This window comes from Danio rerio, chromosome 3 (genome assembly GCF_049306965.1).
Source record: "Danio rerio strain Tuebingen ecotype United States chromosome 3, GRCz12tu, whole genome shotgun sequence".
NCBI lineage: Eukaryota > Metazoa > Chordata > Actinopteri > Cypriniformes > Danionidae > Danio > Danio rerio.
The window spans coordinates 66,194,496-66,213,943 of NC_133178.1; the positions used below are offsets into that span (position 1 = coordinate 66,194,496).

Below are 19,448 nucleotides of genomic sequence, written 5' to 3' on the forward strand. Positions count from 1 at the left end.
GAGATGTTCAATAGGATTAGGGTCTGGGCTCTGGCTGGGCCACTCAAAGACGTTGTGAAGCCACTCCATTGATATGTTGGCGGTGTGCTTTGGGTCATCGTCCTGCTGGAAGATGAAGCGTCGCCTCAGTCTGAGGTCGAGAGCACTCTTGTGCAGGTCTTCATTCAGGATGTCTCTGTACATCGCTGCATTCATCTTTCCCTCTATCCTGACTAGTCTTCAGTTCCTGCTGCTGAAACACATCCCCACAGCATGATGCCAACACCACCATGCTTCACTGTAGGGATGCTGTTAGCCTGCTGATGAGCGCTGCCTGCTGTTCTCCACACATAACACCTGGCGTTCACTCCAAAAAGTTCAGTTTGAGTCTAATCAGAGCAGAGAGTTTAGTTTCTGATGGTCTGAGAGTCCTCCTTTGGCAAACTCCAGGCGGGGAGTGTCTTCCGTCTGCCCGCTCTACCATACAGATGCCTGATTGGTGGATTGCTGCACAGATGGTTGTCCTTCTGTAAGGTTTTCCTCTCTCCACAGAAGAACGCTGGAGCTCAGACAGAGTGACCATCGGGTTATTGATCACCTCCCTGACTGAGGCCCTTCTCCCCCGATCACTCAGCTTAGATGTCCGGCCAGCACTAGGATGATGGAGGCTGTGCTTATTGGAACTTTCAGAGCAGCAGAAATGTTTCTGTAAGCTTCCCCAGCCTTGTGCCTCCAGACAATCCTGTCTCAGAGGTCTACAGACAATTCCTTTGTCTTCATGCTTGGTTTGTGCTTTGACATGCTCTAAAGTGAGCACTAAAGCAGATTAAATATCAACTTTCCTCAAAAAATATCTTTATTTTAACTCACAAATGTTAACAGAAGAACAAGCTGCAGGTTTTTAACACGTCTTTATTGGAAAAAAGCAAACTGAAAGCATCATGTGCTTGTTAAGATCACAGTAGGGACGTTACAGCAATGTAGGTGGAATAAAACTCAAACAATATGCTCAAACCCAAAACATGGAACAGTCTTCAACAAACTACAGAAACACGTAAATGTGACGTGCATGACGCAAAGTGACTCTGGTGAATAAAGCCGGGCTCACACTGTGCAATTGTAACCCCGTCGGTCCTACACCACCCAACCCGCTCTGAGCTGGTATCGAACCGGCGACCTTCCGCATGGGAGTCGGTTGCTCTACCAAGGAGGCTAAAGACCATGGCCTCTAGCATCTGTCGCTAGAGCAGCTTTAGAGGTCAGATGAGGGAGGTTTACCTGTATAGCACTTCACTAGCTGGCCTCTGTTACACTCACCCCCTTAAACCTCACTCCCATCCGGGTCACGGCACCAATGTAACCCCCGCTGGTACTACACCACCTAACCCGCTCCGAGCTGGTATCGAACCAGCGACCTTCCGCATGGGAGCTGGTTGCTCTACAAGGAGGCTCAAGATGGCCTGTAGCATCTGTCGCTAGAGCACCTTTAGAGGTCAGAGGAGTGAGGTTTACCTGCACAGCACTTACTAGCTGGCCTACGTTACACGATGTTCATAGTCATATAAAGACGGCCATACAAACACTGCTCTTATTGTCCTGTCCGACAAATTGCACAGATTCAGAGTATGGGTCATCATATTTGGACACACGTCATGACTTCCCTTTTCCATGCATGTTTGACATCTTTACAGACAGACAGGCGATTAATTACAGTCGCAATCAGACTGTGTCAGTGTTTGAGACACTACAACTATCATCAAACCAATAGGAGCACAAAAGAAACCGCTAGGAGAGAGCACGCTTTGGAAATAGACATTTCAGATATACAGTGGTACAGGAGTGTCCAAACTCTGTGCTGGAGGGCCGGTGTCCTGAGTTTAGCTCCAGCTTGCTTCAACACACCTGCCTGGAAGTTTCTAGTATCTCCCAAGAGCTTAATTAGCCGGTTCAGATGTGTTTAATTAGGGTTGGAGCTAAACTCTCCAGGACACCCCTGGTATAAGATGTTTGGCAAAACAAAAAAAAAAGACTGGCTTCAGGTCAGACTTGGGCCAAAAAATTTGATTAGCTGTTGGTCAAGGGCTCTAATATACGCGGACCATACTGCCAAACCACCCGGGGGCGCCGTTTGCTCTTAAATGTGAATCTGTTCTGTGCTGTCATTTATTTAGGCATGAAAACATTTTGAATAAAATATACAGATTCCCTTCTCCTTCATTACTGGCACCGTGGCCACTTCTACGCAGTCCTTAAAACAGTCTAGTGGTGTTCACATCCCTTATATTCACATCCCACTGTTGAGAGGTGTGGACCAGCCATGGTCAATCATAAGCAGGGGATCCTCTGGAAATTATGAATACACTTCACCATCTTACGCCTTCATTGATGGAGATCTCACAGTGTGACATGAGGACAACGCTCGATGTCTGACAAGCTGCGCTCCTAGTGTACTATATTAAAGATGGCACCGTGTGAGCCCGGCTGTCAGATCACACACAGACAGAAACCAAAGTTCAGTCACACTGAAGAAATGACAGAAGTGGAACAAAAGATTTGCTCTTCAGGCAAATGGAGTCAGGAGAAAGAAAAATAAAGTCACATTTGGTTGGAAGAGGATGGAGACGGGTCGGGTGTCAACTAGGCATGGGCCGGTTTACGATTCTGACGGTCTCATAACCTTAGATGAAAATATCCCGGTATAGCAGGGCTGTCCAAACTGTCCTGGAGTTCAGAGTTTTACTTGCCCTGCTAAAGTTTTCACTCGCCCCACCAAAAAAAAAAAAGTTTGTTCTGTAGATTATCAAAAAATATATATCTTAAAGAGGCTAATAATATTGACCTTAAAATGGTGTTTAAAATAGTTAAAAACTGCATTTATTCTAGCTGAAATAAAACAAATCAGACTTTCTCCAGAAGAAAAAATATCATCAGACATACTGTGAACATTTCCTTGCTCTGTTAAACATCATTTAGGAAATATTTTAAAAAGAAAATAAATTTAAAGGGGCGCTAATAATTCTGACTTCAACTGTGTGTGTGTATATATATATATATATATTATTTATTTATTTATTTACGCATGCTACCGGTCAAAAGTTTGGGGTCAATTTTATAATTTTTTGTTTTAAAGAAACATTATCCAGTTCATCAAGGCAGATGAAAAAAAAAAATGTATAGTTAAATATTTATTAAAATTGTATAGAACTGCTTTCTTACTGTAAGTAGTTTCAAATAAAATGATTACTCCAGTCATTATTGCTTTTATTTCTATTAATATTAATGATTATAATAACAAAAATAATTAATATTAGAGTGATTTCTCAATGATTGCAGTAATGAAGATGAAAATTCATCTTTAAAATCACTGGAATAAATGATTAAATTAAATGCTAAACTACCTTTGAGCAGTTATTTTATAGAGCAATAACATTTCACACCTTTACAATATGTTCTGTATTTATGATACAATAAATGCAGCCTTGGTGAGCAGGAGAAGCTGATTTTAAAACATCTAACAATCATACTGACCCCAAACTGTTGACCAGTAGTGTGTCTATATATATATTATAAGCGAAAATGTGCACTTTAATTTTGACACCCACAGACATCATCACCAAATATAAATCAGAGAGATCAGACTCTCTCATACAGAGCCTCATTTCAGTTGTCAAGTTTTCCGGGCCATCGGGCAGTCCTTATTGTCGAGCCCTGAAGTTGGAGCTAAAACTGGACGCCGGCCCTCCAGGACCGAGTTTGGACACCCCATGCAGTGGTGATTACTGCTCTAAAATAAGTTCTTCCCTAATGTATAATCAAATATATTGCACAAATATACATAGATACACAGTAAAGCCGCTGCACTGCTCAGCTCTACAGGATGTTGGTGTATCAGTGATTTGTTTCTCAGACGTTTTGATTGTGCAGCTTTTGACGTGGAGGCTCATCTTCTGCTGGAGATGCTGCTGCCGTAAATACATAAAATAGTCATGAAAGCACTTGGATGTACCTGTAGGAGCAGTGTAACAGAAGCTCTTGGTGGTTTTAAAACCTTGACTTTTCCACACCGCTGTAAACCTCGTCCCATGCCTAGTTTTTCCAACAAGTGCAAACTTTGACGTGCATGATGAAGATGAAGGTGTGCACGGGTCTAGCAGCCCACAGCATTGCCGTTCACCTGAATCTCAGCTCTGGGTCTGGGCATCGGGCTGCGAGGAGTCGCCCGCTGGAGCTCCACTGAGTTCCCTCTCACACACACGTGCTCCCATCCACCCTGATTCAAGAAGACACTCTCAGACATGCTGACGACAAGCCTGTGCTCAAGATCTAAAACCTCTCAACCTCGTGTGCTTGTAATGTTTTCTGGATTTATTCCGAGCACAAAATAATCGGTGATGTTTTCGCATCTTCTTTAAAAGCTTAAAGGTCTCGTCAAATGTTTTGAAATGTGCATTTTCTATTGGACTTTAATGTAATCTCAACTTTATTTTCATTTACAGGATTACTAATGCCGGATTTCCTCCAATTGTGTTGGTAAATAACAGCTATTCTAATGCGAGAGGTAATGGAAGTGCTCACCCCGATGCCGTAGTCCCAGCTCAGGCCTTTGGGTTGCATGGGCTTCACTCCCAATCGGTGGCAGACCGTTCCTGAGCTCTCAGCTGGATGACCTGACACTTTATCAGCAATGATCCAGACCTGGAGAGATCAAACCGTCACATTCAACCCACACATACAAATATTATTATCACAAGTTCTCTCATGCAAGCTCTGGAGTTTTGCTACTGATTTACCTCCATACTAAAGGTGGATCTGGACAACATGAGCAAGCAAAGCTTTCCATAGATGAGGGTGGGGGAAACTTAAGCCACAGCAGGGAAAGTAAGTATTGAACACGTCAGCATTCGTCTCAGAAAACATTTCTAAAGGTGCTGTAGACTTAAAATGTTCACTGGATGTTAGTAATAGCCAAAGAAATCCATATACTGTATGCAAAGAGCACAAATCCAATAAGGAACTGTGTCAGTTCTGTGTAATAAAATGAAATGACGCAGGGAAAAAGTGTTGAACACATGAAGAAAGGGAGGTGTAGTTCGGCTGTGAAAGCCCAGACAGCAGCTGAAATCTCTCAGTAGTTCTTCAGCAAGCCTCTGCCCTTCCTCAGTGTAAATGAACATCAGCTGCTTCAGTCCGACATCTACATCAGCAGGAGGATGAAGATGAAGCCATTTCAGCAAGACAATGATCCAAAACACAGCCAAGGAGACTCTCAGATGCTTTCAGAGAAAGAAAACCAAGCTGTAGAATGGCCCAGCCAATCACCTGATCCGAATCCAATAGAGAATACAGAATAAAGCTCAGATTTGACAGACGAGACCCACAGATTTACACACTCTGTTGAAGTCTGTGAGAAACTCACACTTGAGCAATGCATGAGGCTTCATTCTCCACATGACAGTCGTCTTTAAGCTGCTGTCGTCAAATAAGGCCTTCATATAAAGTATTAAAACACATTTCAGTAGTTCAGCACTTGCTCCTTCACTGTTATTACACAATACTCACTCTTCAGGTTATTTTCTTTGGCTTAGTCCCTTTATTTATCAGGGGTCGCCACTGTGCCACCCTTTCAGATTTGTTTTGTTTTTATGTTTGTATTCTTTGGGTTTTTACCAAAATCTGCTTCACTTCAATGTTAACAGCTCCTTTAGAGATATTATTATTCCCTGGGAAAAAACACGACCATGTGTTCAATACGTATTTTCCCCGCTGTATATAGTGAGGTGAAGTAGAAAGGAGCAAGGTAGCAGCCTAATATTGCAAAATAACAACGGGCCTAAGATCGAGCCTTGAGGAACACCATACGTTTCTGAGATCAGATTTTATCACTAATGAAGGTGACATTTAAAGTCAATTAAATATTTTAAAACTAAAAAAAAAGTGTTCATCTTTGTTGTGGTTGTGTTTCTGTTTAAGACAGAATAAGCATGCGTAATTTAAAAGCTCTCAAACCTGGTCCAGCGGTCCGACAGACACCTTACACACATTATTGGAGATGAGCTCCCATGCTGAGCCCTGAGGATAGCTGGGTGTCAAACCCTGTCTGAACCACAGATTACCTGCACACACACACACACACACACACACTGAGATCAGAGATTCTCTAATTCACAGGTGTCAAACTCAGTTCCTGGAGGGCCGCAGCTCTGCACAATTTAGGTCCAACCCTAATTAAGCACACCTGATCAAACTAATTGAGTCCTTCAGGCTTGTTTGAAACCTGCAGGTAAGTGTGTTGGAGCAGGGTTGGAACTAAACTGTGCAGGGCTTCGGCCCTCCAGCAATTGAGTTTGACACCCCTGCTCTAATTCATTAGAAATGAATGGTCATGTGCTCTCAATTTCTCATGCATCTAAAGAAAACGTCTGTAATTTAAATACGATTTACTCTGTGCGATGGCGAATACAGACGGATGTAAATAAATACAACTAAAACTACGCTCTCACCGCTTTCATCCACAGCGTAAACGGATGTTCTGCCCACTGACACCTGCTTGAGCGTCTGCCGCGGTGGAGACGGGATGTGGTACCAGCACTCGCCTGACAAAACCAAAGCAATTATGAATTATACCTTCATTCGATAAGTGCAAATCAGGGGTGTGCAAACTCGGTGCTGGAGGGAGAGTCCTGAAGAGTTCATCTCCAACTCGCTTCAACACACCTGCCAGGAAGCTTCTAGTGTATCTAGTAAGAGCTTAATCAGCTGCTTCAGGTGTGTTTGATTAGGGTTGGAGCTAAACTCTCCAGGACACCGGCCCTCCAGGACTGAGTTAAAGCACCCCTGGTGTAAATGAATAAAATAGCCTAACCATAACAAACGTGTACAACAAATCAAGTTATTAAGCTGTTAAATATAAACATAGTTAACCTGCAGATTTACAGCATATAGGTGAACTCTATGGGCTCTATTTTGACGGTCCATGTGCAGAGCGCAAAACGCAAACGCTTTCAGGGCGTGTCAGGACGCATTTTTGCTAATTTAAGGACGGGAAATCTGCCTTGCGCCGTGGCACATGGTCTAAAAGGGTTGAGTTTATTTTCTTAATGAGTTATAGGTGTGTTTTGAGAATAAACCAATCAGAGTCTCATCTCCCATTCCCTTTAAGAGCCAGCTGCGTCACGCCAAGAGCGCATTCACTATTTACAGGACGCAAAGTAAGTCTAAGTGGAAAAACTGAGCATTTCACAAGCAAACAGTGAACAGTTAACAGAAAACTGTTAAACAGAGCATCTACTGCGTGAGAATGAGAGATAATGGATCTACTTTCGCTCTTGGATAGGGAAACCTTTACACACAGACATCAATTAGTCTATAAATAATTAATTTAGTTTGTTTAGTGCAAATATTCGTTTCAAAACTATTTCTAAATTCAGTTTTAATCTCCAGCAAACGAATAAATGAACAATAATAATGAAGTGTGCTCAAAAACCTGAGTTATATCCTAAAACACATGCTGTGCCCCATATGATCTAAAACCTGACAGGTGGGCAAATCTAAGCTTGTTTTTAATAAAACAAATATAAATATGCAGATAATAAATAATACTGCTAATAATAATAACATTATACAGAAGCAAATTGTTATGAATGAACTGAAAAATCCTCCCGAGATGAAGAAGACATAAAAGCAGTGATTTTTCATATTTATGTAGGCTGGAAAATAATATGTTTTGTAATATTTTAATCCTTTATATTTATATCCTATATCTATTCTTATTATATCCTATATATATCCTTAATATTTACATTTTTTCATGTGTAAAGATATTTGTCTATTGCTCTCTTGTGTGTATTAAGCAGTGTGTAAGCGAGGCGCAGCTCGGCGCTGGAGTTTAGACCGGGTTAGTTTTGGTCTAATGAAAAATCTATTATAGTTTCTCAAAATAGCAACGCGCCAGCGGTCCGCCTCAGAACACCTTCCTTTCTAGACCAGAACGCCTATGGGCGCACATATGAGCGCTAATGCATTTGCTATTTAAACAGCGTAGCGCAACGCCTCAAAACCACTCTTGCGCCAAGCTGAAACTACCAAAAGACTACTGCGCCACGCCTTGCACCACACTGCGCCGGGTGTATGATAGGGCCCTATGTGTGCATGTTTAATGAAGTGTATTAGTGTATTAAGTGTGTGTTGTCCCTGATTGAATAATTGTAAGTGTAAAGACACAACAGGACTGATCTGACAGCTCACCTGCTGGATTATTGGCGGAAACGGAGCCCCGGTAGAAGACGGCCCCGTCCCGGGCGATGGCCCACACCTGATGACCTCCTCCAATGCTGATGGACTTAAAGGGCTGATCGGTGCCCACATGAAGCCACGAGCTGCCCTGAGATTTCACAGAGCCTGAGGTTAGAGGACGTCCCACACACTCAATATGAAAGCAAGCAGAAGAGTCATCATCGCTCTCGCTTCGTGGGCCAGAGTGAGCCGTGTCCCCCGGGAGAGGGAGCACACTATAAGAGAGGTGCCTACTTTTCAGCGCAAGTACACGGCGCCTCTAAACAGATTATATCATACCTGAGAACATGTGTCTCTGAAAATCCAGGAGACCGGGGGGAGGGAGTGTTCGGGGGGGAGTGAGGTCTCTGAAAAACACTGTTGAGTACTGGGATACAATGCAGCGGGTTTTGGGTGGCCACTGCGATCGCATACTGTACCAAAGTTGGCGACCCGGGGGTGTTCACATACTCTACCAAAAAGGGAGGGGGATGAAATTACAGGAGTTTTCCGGAAAACATAACAAAACGGGTTGGTTGCGGGAGATTGGTCTGAAATGCGGGAGACTTCCGGAGACACGTGCACTCTCTCTATTCTGCTGGTAAGTTCCCCGTTTGGTGAACCCTAGAGAACTCCTCTGAGGCCCAGTGGAGCAGCCGGGTGCCTGGCTCAGATGTCTGTTATGCCCACTTTTGAGGTTTGGTGCCAGCTATGCAACGGCGATCCTATATTCTTCTTTCAGCAATGGAGTGTTCCCCTTGACCAGGCTGACCCGTGTCTTTCCTACCGGCTAACCAGCTTATCATATGTAGCACTCGCCCTCAATAGGCCTAGTCCATATGTTCCTATTTCCACCAAGTCTTCCCTCTTGAGAAGCAGGTGACCTCCACAGCGTCCTCTCATGGCATGTTTTCCTAACGTACTGTTGTATTTCTAATATCCCTCGTCTATATTAGCTAGGTAAAAGCACATTTACGACCCCTGATGTATATTTTCTAATTATTCCCATGTAATGGTAATTTAAGGGCCTAGGGGATGTTGGAAGGTTGCTCTCTTGGTGATGCTTGTGCGCTCACGTTATGCTTGGCAAACTTCACATCAGGAGTGTGACGGGTTTAGCTGCTGTGGCGTTTTCCATACAGTCTTCTATAGTCCCGGCTGAAAAGTCCCGCTTAAACCAGCCTAGGCTAGTTGGCTGGTTTTAGCAGGTTGATCAGCTGGTTTTAGAGGGGTTTTGGCCATTTCCAGGCTGGTTTCCAGTCATTTCCAGCCTGGTCTTAGCTGTTTAGGCCAGAAAATGACCAGCTAAATCCAGCTAAAACCAGCTTAGCCAGCCTGGTTTAAGCTGGACATAGGTGGTTTTGGCTGGGCTCCCAGCTTGGCTAGGCTGGTCAAGGTGATCTTAGCTTGTCATCTCCCAGCCTAGCCAGCTAAGACCAGGCTGGAAATGGCCAAAACCCCTCTAAAACCAGGCTGGTCAACCAGCTAAAACCAGCCAAGCAGCCTAGGCTGGTTTAAGCTGTTTTTTTCAGTAGGGGTCTGTTCCAGACACACGTTGTAGTTCCCATAAAGGGGAATGTCCTGTTTACATACGTAGCCCACGTTCCCCGAATAGGGAACAGAGAGGAAACAGTCTCCAGCTGTTAGCTGAGTGATCGGCTCTTCAGCTGGCACAAATTGTAATGCTCGCTTCTCAGCCATCAGCTGATACACTCTGCTAATGACTAATCACTGACAGCTGTGGAGCTGAGCTCTGCCAATTCATTTGGCATTCATCGGCCCGTTTTCCTACTCATCAGAATGACTGGTTGTTTGGCGAACTCCCATAGTCTGTTCCAGACACACGTCTCCGTACCCTATTCAGGGAACGTGGGTTACGTATGCAACCAGGACGTTATTCAATATACAGTGTCCTTACAAAATGGTTGTCTATATGTGTAATAGATGTTCAGTGAAGTCATGTTTGTGTCAGAGCTCACTGCAGGATTATCAGGAGTGACCCCCAGCCGGCACAGCACATCCCCCTTCTCACTGAGGGCCCAGACGGGCACTTGCTCCAGCCGGCACTGGGACAGACATGGCAGGATGGTCACATCGGTCAGAGCGATCGGAGGCACCTTCGTCCAAGGCCCCGTCAGGCTGAGTGCACACCTCCTGACAGAAAACACACAGCGGTTCAGGTAACATCCCAACATAATTTACACTACATCCCTAATCCTAGCCAATACGCACACCTAAACCCAGATACTACTTTAAAAACCATTAATAAGCAGCTAATTGGTAGCTTTTTAAGCTAAAAGTCTTAGTTAATGGTTTGTTCATAGTGTGAATTGTACATTAAAATAAAGTACTTCTAAAAACATGAGAGTTTAGCATTAAAGCCTGTTTCAGTTGAACTAATTTTCAAAGCCAAAATAAGCGAATATGAAATTACTATATTAATATAATTAAATCCTACGTAGATCCTGCCCATCAGACTATTACAACTTCACTAGTGGAAAACCAGATCTCAAAAGATGTGATGGTGTTCCTCAAGGCTCGCTCTTCGGCCCCTTGTAGGTCTATAAATAAGCAGCTAATCAGCAGTTTAAAAAAGTCTGTTTATAAGAATGTTTGTTTTAATGTGTCTACTCAAGTCCATCAAATAATACACACACATATATTAGTAGTAGTCATTAGCCCCTTTCACACAGTGATACCGGTAAATATCTAGAAAATTTCCGGAACGACTTTACCGGTATATTGAAAAAAGCGCTGTTCACACAGGCGAGGATGTTACGGAAATTTTCCGGAAAAGAGCATTCACACATCCATTAAAAAAATACCGGTAAATTCTGACATCATTCACCACAAATGAGCTTTAAACGGCTGCGCTTGTGTTTGTAAACATTTGACTAAATTACAAACTCTGTGGATGATCAATATTGTGAACAACTTTCGCAGGATCACTTTCGCATGTCGAGATGTTCATAATATGTGCGTGTGCAGGCGCTCACAGGCGCTCGCAAAGCTTGAAGGTAAACAAACAACGGCTTATCATAAGCATCTCATCGATGATTATTTACACAGGTGGCATTAAGAAGAACATATAAATGTTATCTGACTAACTTCTAGCAGCTAAATGTGTCTGGGAAAATATTCAAAGGCTTTTATTCTCACAAACCGCGCGGACGTGAATGCGTCTGACTGTTGTGATTGGCTAAAGCAGACGTCTCACGTCAGCACGTTCTAGACGTGCACGCGCTTATTACGGGAATCTTCCTTCTGCATTCACACAGCGCAGCATTCCGGCAAATTACCGGTAATGTTACAACTTCTCTTTCCGGAAAATAGCCAGAACGAATTTACCGGTATTTTCAAAAAGGACCTGTTCACACATACAACCTTTCCGGATAATTGCCGGCAATTTTCCGGAAAGGTCTGTACAGTATGTGTGAAAGGGGCTATTATTAACTTAAAATATTGTAAATATATTATGTGTATAAAATAGACCTATACATTATTGGCAGCAATGTATTATCTAATTTCAATTTAGCATTTATATCTGATTTTATTTAAAATCTTTAACAAATGTTTGTATCAATTTATTAATTAAATTTACTCTAACATTGCAGAAAACACATAATGTTTACCAATCACCTGAACAATAACCCTAACCTGCTTCTTTTTAAAGAATAAAAATGGAGTAAAAAGTGTACTTATAAAAGGCAATTGACACAGAATAAAATAGGTTGCTCAGGTCAGAAAGACAGAGAATCGAGGATAACAGCAACAAACATTTTAAAAGAAAGAGGGAGAGACTCTGTTGAACTCATAAAATGCACAGACATACATTTAACATATATCTACCTCAAGGACAGGTCTTGCAGGTTTTTTTTATTTATTATTATTATCATTTTTTGCATCTAACCAAACAGATGGGAGCTGAATTAAAATAGCTATATTGGCATTTTTAATAAATGAAAAAAAAGTATAGAAACGAAAAGGTAAAAATTTACAGCTTCCTTGTTTGCATAATTTGAATGGTTTAGTGTAATGGTTGATTTTTATAATTGCCTATTATCTATTTGTATACTTTATTAATGCATTTATTTTCTTATTTTTTGTTCGCTTGTTGTATTGTTTATCTGTTAGAACTCCTATTGTATTGCTACCAAAAACAAGTGACACAATTTCTTTCATTCCAATCACAACAAATAATTCCTGCAAGTCCTGCAGCAATTATAATATCCTGCAGGATTTGACACTTGCTTGGATCCATTGTAAAAACCTGTAGGAAATTCCTGCACATATTGTCAATGTGTCCCACAGGATTTTTGAATTCCTGCAGGACAGCAGCTTTTCTGAAGGGAAAAAAAATGAATCCTTCAGGATTCCTGCAAAAAGTACTGCATGATTGTAAAACCTGTAGGAATTGCCTGCACATATTGTCAATTTGTCCTGCAGGATTTGATACAGGATACCAGCAGGGTTCCTTTTTGAGTTAAGGGTTTGTTAATATTGTGACTTTCAATTTTTTTTTTAATCCAAATTGTAAACTTTACAAAATTTCACAATATTTGCTTGATTTTGAGCTAAACTCAGCGAAATGATGAAATCCTGGAGGGTGTGACTAAGGATGGTTTAAGGGCAGGGGCACCACTGGCCGCTACAGGCCCTATGAAAATATTTAGTGGATTTCGGGGCCGAAATTGAAGAAGGTGTGGGGGGGTGGATCGCGGACGATAGTGGAGAGGGAGGTATGTTAGGGGGGCAGTGTTCAGGTGGGCTCCTAATAGTATCTCTGGGAGCCCCAAAATGTTATGCGCCCTTAGAATCGGCCTACATCCTACCCAACCCTGCTGAACAAAATCAGTACGGTTAGTTTTATAGTAGTGTACTTTAAAGTGACAAACATTTTACCCCCCTCTCCCTTCTTAATATTAAATAAATAAACTCCCTGTCTTTCAATGTCTGTGATATAGCTTTTAAAAATCACTGATGTTGCAGAAAGTCTATATGACCTAGTGGGAGCCCAGTACAAAATGAATATACACACATATCAGTGCATGTAAGAGTGAGCTAACCTCGCCCACCGCCGGCGCCGCACAAAGTCCTTCATCGTCTTGCACCCGTGAAAGCTCCTGTATGGACACATATTCAAGAGTTCACACTCAGACATTGTTTGACAAATGTTTGGCATGCTATCCCAGGAGAGAACCCTGAGCTCGGAGATAATTGAGCCCAGGGCTCCCGCCTGGTCGATTGAGCATGTAAGTGGAGTAAGAGACCGGGTGGTTCTCGAGAGCTCCCCGTGGTAAAGGAAGAAAGGGGGAAATGGGGTGGATAGGGGGTTTCTTCGGAAAACGAAGATAAGGGAGTAGTTTTAGCTGGGCTACTTATAGAGAGTTTGGATTAATCTGATTGGCTAACTAATGATTGTGGATGAGGGACAAGCTGTGGTCAATCATGTCACGTGCTCCTCTCAAAATTAGCTTGTGAAACTTCACTTAGTTCTTCAATAAACATATATTAAATAAAAATGCTAAATATTACATTAGCAACACTGTCATAAAATGAGTATTTTACGTATATTTGACATTTTTAAAGTGAAATGCTAATGGTCTAATCTGATCCAATGATCTATGCTAAGCTAAGCTAAATATGAAAAAACTCATCAGTTTTTTAGATGTTTTAGTTTTGTTATTAACAAAACCTCACAGCAAGAAGGTCGCTGGTTGGAGTCCCGGCTGGGTCAGTTGGTGTTTCTGTGTGGAGTTTGCATGTTCTTCCCGTGTTAGCGTGGTTTACTCTGGGTGCTCCGGTTTCTAAACACATGCACTATAGGGGAATTGATGAACTAAATTGGTCGTAGTGTATGAGTGAGTGTGTGTGTATGAGTGTTTTCCAGTACTGGGTTGCGGCTGGAATGGCATCCACTGCTTAAGACATATGCTGGAAAAGTTGGCGGTTCATTCCGTTGTGGCGACCCTTAATAAATGAGACACTAAGCCAAAGGAAAATGAATAAATGATCATTTTAGGAGTGAAAAGTCTTGCGTGAACAAATATTAGCTTGTGTTGACAGTGCACATACACAGGGAAATCTGCAGCGTACTGCCAGCCCTCTTTATCTGTCCCTCCTGGGACACTGTAGTCCACTGTCCAATCAGAAACCTGCGAAAGAAAGATGCAAACATCACTCTTTGTTGCATAATAATAATATTATGAATAGTATTAATAATAATATTAATAATAAAGATAATTAAAATAATAATATTAATAATAATAATAACAATAATAATAATATGAATAGTATTGATGATGATAATAATAATAATAATAATAATAACAATAATAATATAAATAATTATTATAATATTATAAATAATAATAATAATATAAATAATAATAATAATAATAATAACAATGATAATAATATAAATAATAATAATTATAATAATTATATTAATAATAATAATAATAATAATGTTAATAATAATAATTTTAATAATAATAATATTATAAATAATAATAATAATAATAATAATAGTAATAATAATCATTTTATTAATAATAATAATAATAATAATAATCCAGACAGTATAGTAGGCTTCTGCCAGTATCAAACTTTCATATTGTGATTAATTACGGAAGCTTCAGGCTTCGCATCAGGCTGTTGATGAACGTGTCTGGCTTTATTCTGCGATAACAAACTCCTTGATGTACTTTATCCCTAAACTATTGAATTACTCAATATCAGTATTTGTCTAAAGTGAAGTAAAACTACCACTGTACCCATGTCCACTGCGGTGACGGAGGTCTGGTGTTTTCTTTAGTGCTCTCTCTGAAGCCGGATGAGTCACTCCACATGTAGCGGTCAGTCGGCAAACCTCTGAGAAAACACATTATTCAGAAAACACACACACACATATATTTGTACACCTATTACTACAGGCATCAAGCATAATAACTATAAAGATAACGATAAAGACAGAAATCTCTGATGAGCATGTGTGTGTGAAATTTCAGCTCAAAATAGCACACAGATAATGTTCTCTAACTCTCTAAAACTGACCCTTTTAGGCTTTGATCCTAATTGTGGCATTTTGGTGACTGTCACTTTAAATGCAAATGAGATTGTGCTCTTTTCAGAAGAGGGCGGAGCTACAAATGCCTATGCATCAGTATAATGGCAGATTCGAAAACTGGACTAGCTGTGTTGTTAGTGCTGGTCAGGTGTGCATGTGTTCTAGCGTGTTACTAGCATGATTCTAACATGAATCAGATTTTTTCTAGCATGAATTACCATGTTACTAGCATATTTTTAGCGTGTTTCTAGCATGAATTAGCATGTTGTTAGCATTATTCTAGCATGAATTAACATGTTGTTAGCATGATTCTAGCATTAATTAGTATGTTGTTAGCATTATTCTAGCATGAATTAACATGTTACTAGCGTGTTGCTAGCATGTTTCTAGCAAGATTAGCATGCGTCTAGTGATTCTAGCGTGTTACTATCATGATTCTAACATGAATCAGCTTGTTACTAGCATATTTTTAGCGTGTTTCTAGCATGAATTAGCATGTTATTAGCATTATTCTAACATGAATTAACATGTTGTTAGCATGATTCTAGCATTAATTAGCATGTTGTTAGCATGATTCTAGCATGAATTAGCATGTTGTTAGCACTATTCTAGCATGAATTAACATATTGTAAGCATAATTCTAGCATTAATTAGCATGTTGCTAGCATGTTTCTAGCAAGATTAGCATGCGTCTAGAGATTCTAGCGTGTTACTATCATGATTCTAACATAAATCAGCTTGTTACTAGCATGAATTAGCATGTTACTAGCATATTTTTAGCGTGTTTCTAGCATGAATTAGCATGTTATTAGCATTATTCTAACATAAATTAACATGTTGTTAGCATGATTCTAGCATTAATTAGCATGTTGTTAGCATGATTCTAGCATGAATTAGCATGTTGTTAGCATTATTCTAGCATGAATTAACATGTTACTAGCATGTTGCTAGCGTGTTTCTAGCAAGATTAGCATGCGTCTAGTGATTCTAGCGTGTTACTATCATGATTCTAAGATGAATCAGCTTGTTACTAGCATGAATTAGCATGCTACTAGCATATTTTTAGCGTGTTTCTAGCATGAATTAGCATGTTGTTAGCATTATTCTAGCATGAATTAACATGTTGTTAGCATGATTCTAGCATTAATTAGCATGTTGTTAGCATGATTCTAGCATGAATTAGCATGTTGTTAGCATTATTCTAGCATGATTTAACATGTTACTAGCGTGTTGCTAGCATGTTTCTAGCAAGATTAGCATGTGTCATGATTCTATCATGATTCTAACATGAATCAGCTTGTTTGTATCATGAATTAGCATGTTGTTAGCATGAATTAGCATGTGCTAGCATGACTAGCATGTCACTAGCGTGTTGCTAGCATGTGTCTAGCAAGATTAGCATGTCAGTAGGATGTTAAAACTATAAGCATATGTTAGAATAGCTAGTCACAGTCTATGGGACAGTTGCTAGGGTGCTGAATTGGTAGCTAGGGAGTGGCTAGTAAGTTTAATGGTCATCAGTGATTGGCTGCTGGCTACACTGAGTTGAATGAGGCCAGACGCCTTGTGTGTAGGACAGTCTGATGCAGAGTTATGAACTCACAAATTTTGACCCAATGTTAAGTCAATGGGACTTCTGGGAATTTTCTGGGTCATTTTTCGGGAAAACCGAAAGTCGGATCAGTTAGAAAAGACATAGCAACCCGAGTCAGACCAGTTTGAAGGTTTGACGAAAGTTTGAAGTATGTCACTTGAAAGTCTTAGGAGGAGATACACTTTAAAATTAGTCTCAGAAGACGGATAAAGAAGGAATTTATGTAGAATATCAGCTTTCTCAAGCCACCATAGTCCATGTTCACCATTAGAGGCTGGATATATTCACACACTACTGACAAACTGGGTTTAAACCACTTTATAGAAATGATTCCTGTATAATAGGTGCCCTTTACGGGCTGTCCTGTACATGAACACACACACACTCACTTGTCAGTGTATCCCGTCATTGGGTTCCAGCGCTGGTTCTCATAGATGCACACACTCCTCACATCACTGACCTCCTCATTCAGCTTCACGGGTCCAGACACTGGAGAGAGTCAAACATCAGACTGAAGCAGTCGTCTGCACTCTGAGGCATGAGATAAAGATTCAACACTGATGCTGAACGTGCAGCAGGACACATGAGAAAACACTGAGCCACATTCTCTGTCCACGCATTTACTGATCAATCTTCCCTCACATTGTGTCTGCACTGTACAGCTGAACAGCTGAGTCAAAGCCGTTTATTACACTTCATTTTATCCAGACGTGTGTGTGTGTGTGTGTGTTTACCCTGAGCTGATGACCCCCCAGTGTAGACCCAGGCTGTGTGATCGTGCCCGATGCCCCACACCACACCCAGACTGTTGCACTCCACACACAGCAGATGAGCGGGAACCTGACGCCAGAACCTGTGCCAGGGCAGGTACAGCACACAAACACACACACACACACACACACAGAGACACACACATGTACACATACACGCACGCATGGACAGACAAACAGACAGACACACACACACACACATACACACACGTGAAAGCCTTCACAATTGACCCAAGCATCATGTGAAGGTGTTTTCTATGTAGACAGCAGACAATACAGCAGCAATTATAGAGCAAAGTAGCAGTGAGACACAGACAGACAGACAGACAGACAGACAGACAGACAGACAGACAGACAGACAGACAGAGACAGACAGACAGACAGACAGACAGACAGACATACAGACAGACAGAGAGACAGACAGACAGACAGACAGACAGATATACAGACAGATATACAGACAGACAGACAGAAAGACAGACAGACAGACAGATAGACAGACAGACAGAAAGACAGACGACAGACAGACAGGCAGATATACAGACAGACACACAGACAGACAGAGAGACAGACAGACAGACAGACAGACAAGTGAGACAGACAGACAGACAGACAGCCAGACAGACAGACAGACAGAGAGACAGGCAGACAGACAGACAGACAGACAGATATACAGACAGACAGACAGACAGACAGAAAGACAGGCGACAGACAGACAGACAGACAGACAGACAGATAGACAGACAGACAGACAGACAGACAGACAGACAGACAGAAAGACAGACGACAGACAGACAGACAGAAAGACAGACAGACCGACAGACAGACAGACACCAGACAGACAGACACCCAGACAGACAGACAGACAGATAGATAGATAGATAGATAGATAGATAGACAGACAGACAGACAGACAGACAGACAGATATACAGACAGACAGATATACAGACAGATATACAGACAGACAGACAGAGAGACAGACATAATGAAAGATAAACAGACAGGCAGACAGAAAGATGGACGGACGGACAAGCAGACAGACAGGTGTTCTTACATCTGATCGCAGGGTAAATACTGTGCCGGAGCCTCTAGACTGGGGGAGGGCTCATGAACCATGACATCCCCTGTACAGGTGACCGCCCACAGGGCCTGTGCAGACGGATGATCCCCCAGAGCCCTGGATCCACAACACGACGCATTCAGGACACACAACTGCAGACAGACAGACAACAGCAACATCACTCACAGCAGAGCACTCCATTAATGTGCAGTAGAATTATATAGAGTTAAAGCTTTTTTCTACTGTCATTGCTGATTGGTCAGATTTTCCTACTCTGCTCTGATTGGTCAGATTGAATTGCTTTACTATCATTGGTCTAATGTCCCTACTTTGCTGTTATTGGCCAAAGATGGTACCAATCTGCTCTGATTGGTCAGATTGCTTCTACTCTGCTCGGATTGGCCAAAGACGCTTTTACTGTACGTGATTGGTCAGATGGCCTTACTCTGCTCTTACTGGTCAGATGACTTCACTCTTATTTGATTGGTCAGATTGCCTTACTCTGCTCTTACTGGTCAGATGACTTCACTCTTATTTGATTGGTCAGATTACTCTTCTCTGCTCTGATTTGCCAAATATACTCTTCGTTAACTGGTCAGATGGCTCTCCTCTGTTCTGATGGGCCAGATATACTTTTGCTCTGCTCTGATTGGTCAGATTACTCTACTCTACTCTGATTGGCCAAAGATGCGTTTACTCTGCTC

At 41.5% G+C, this 19,448-nt stretch overlaps 1 protein-coding gene across 7 annotated transcripts in view; it reads right to left on the reverse strand.

The window, feature by feature from the left end:
- Positions 1 to 871: 871 nt before the first annotated feature.
- The window catches only part of tecpr1b (tectonin beta-propeller repeat containing 1b), a 45,382-nt gene continuing 26,805 nt past the window's right edge, over positions 872 to 19,448 (reverse strand). The window contains exons 14-27 of one of the 7 annotated variants that reach the window (XR_012401299.1): positions 18,739 to 18,896; positions 17,648 to 17,766; positions 17,303 to 17,402; positions 15,027 to 15,123; positions 14,326 to 14,405; positions 13,317 to 13,373; positions 10,230 to 10,404; positions 8,224 to 8,359; positions 6,480 to 6,572; positions 5,986 to 6,092; positions 4,555 to 4,674; positions 4,154 to 4,249; positions 1,971 to 2,460; positions 872 to 1,850 (exon numbers count right to left, since the gene is read on the reverse strand). Coding sequence is in view for 2 of the 7 variants with exons in the window: in XM_073945219.1 (XP_073801320.1) it covers positions 2,422 to 2,460; positions 4,154 to 4,249; positions 4,555 to 4,674; positions 5,986 to 6,092; positions 6,480 to 6,572; positions 8,224 to 8,359; positions 10,230 to 10,404; positions 13,317 to 13,373; positions 14,326 to 14,405; positions 15,027 to 15,123; positions 17,303 to 17,402; positions 17,648 to 17,766; positions 18,739 to 18,896 (1,377 nt within the window). In the remaining 5 variants the exon portion in view is untranslated. Of the gene's footprint in view, positions 2,617 to 3,727; positions 4,250 to 4,554; positions 4,675 to 5,985; positions 6,093 to 6,479; positions 6,573 to 8,223; positions 8,360 to 10,229; positions 10,405 to 13,316; positions 13,374 to 14,325; positions 14,406 to 15,026; positions 15,124 to 17,302; positions 17,403 to 17,647; positions 17,767 to 18,738; positions 18,897 to 19,448 lie in introns of all 7 variants that reach the window. The other 6 variants (XR_012401303.1, XR_012401302.1, XR_012401301.1 and 3 more) reach the window with 6 other exon arrangements.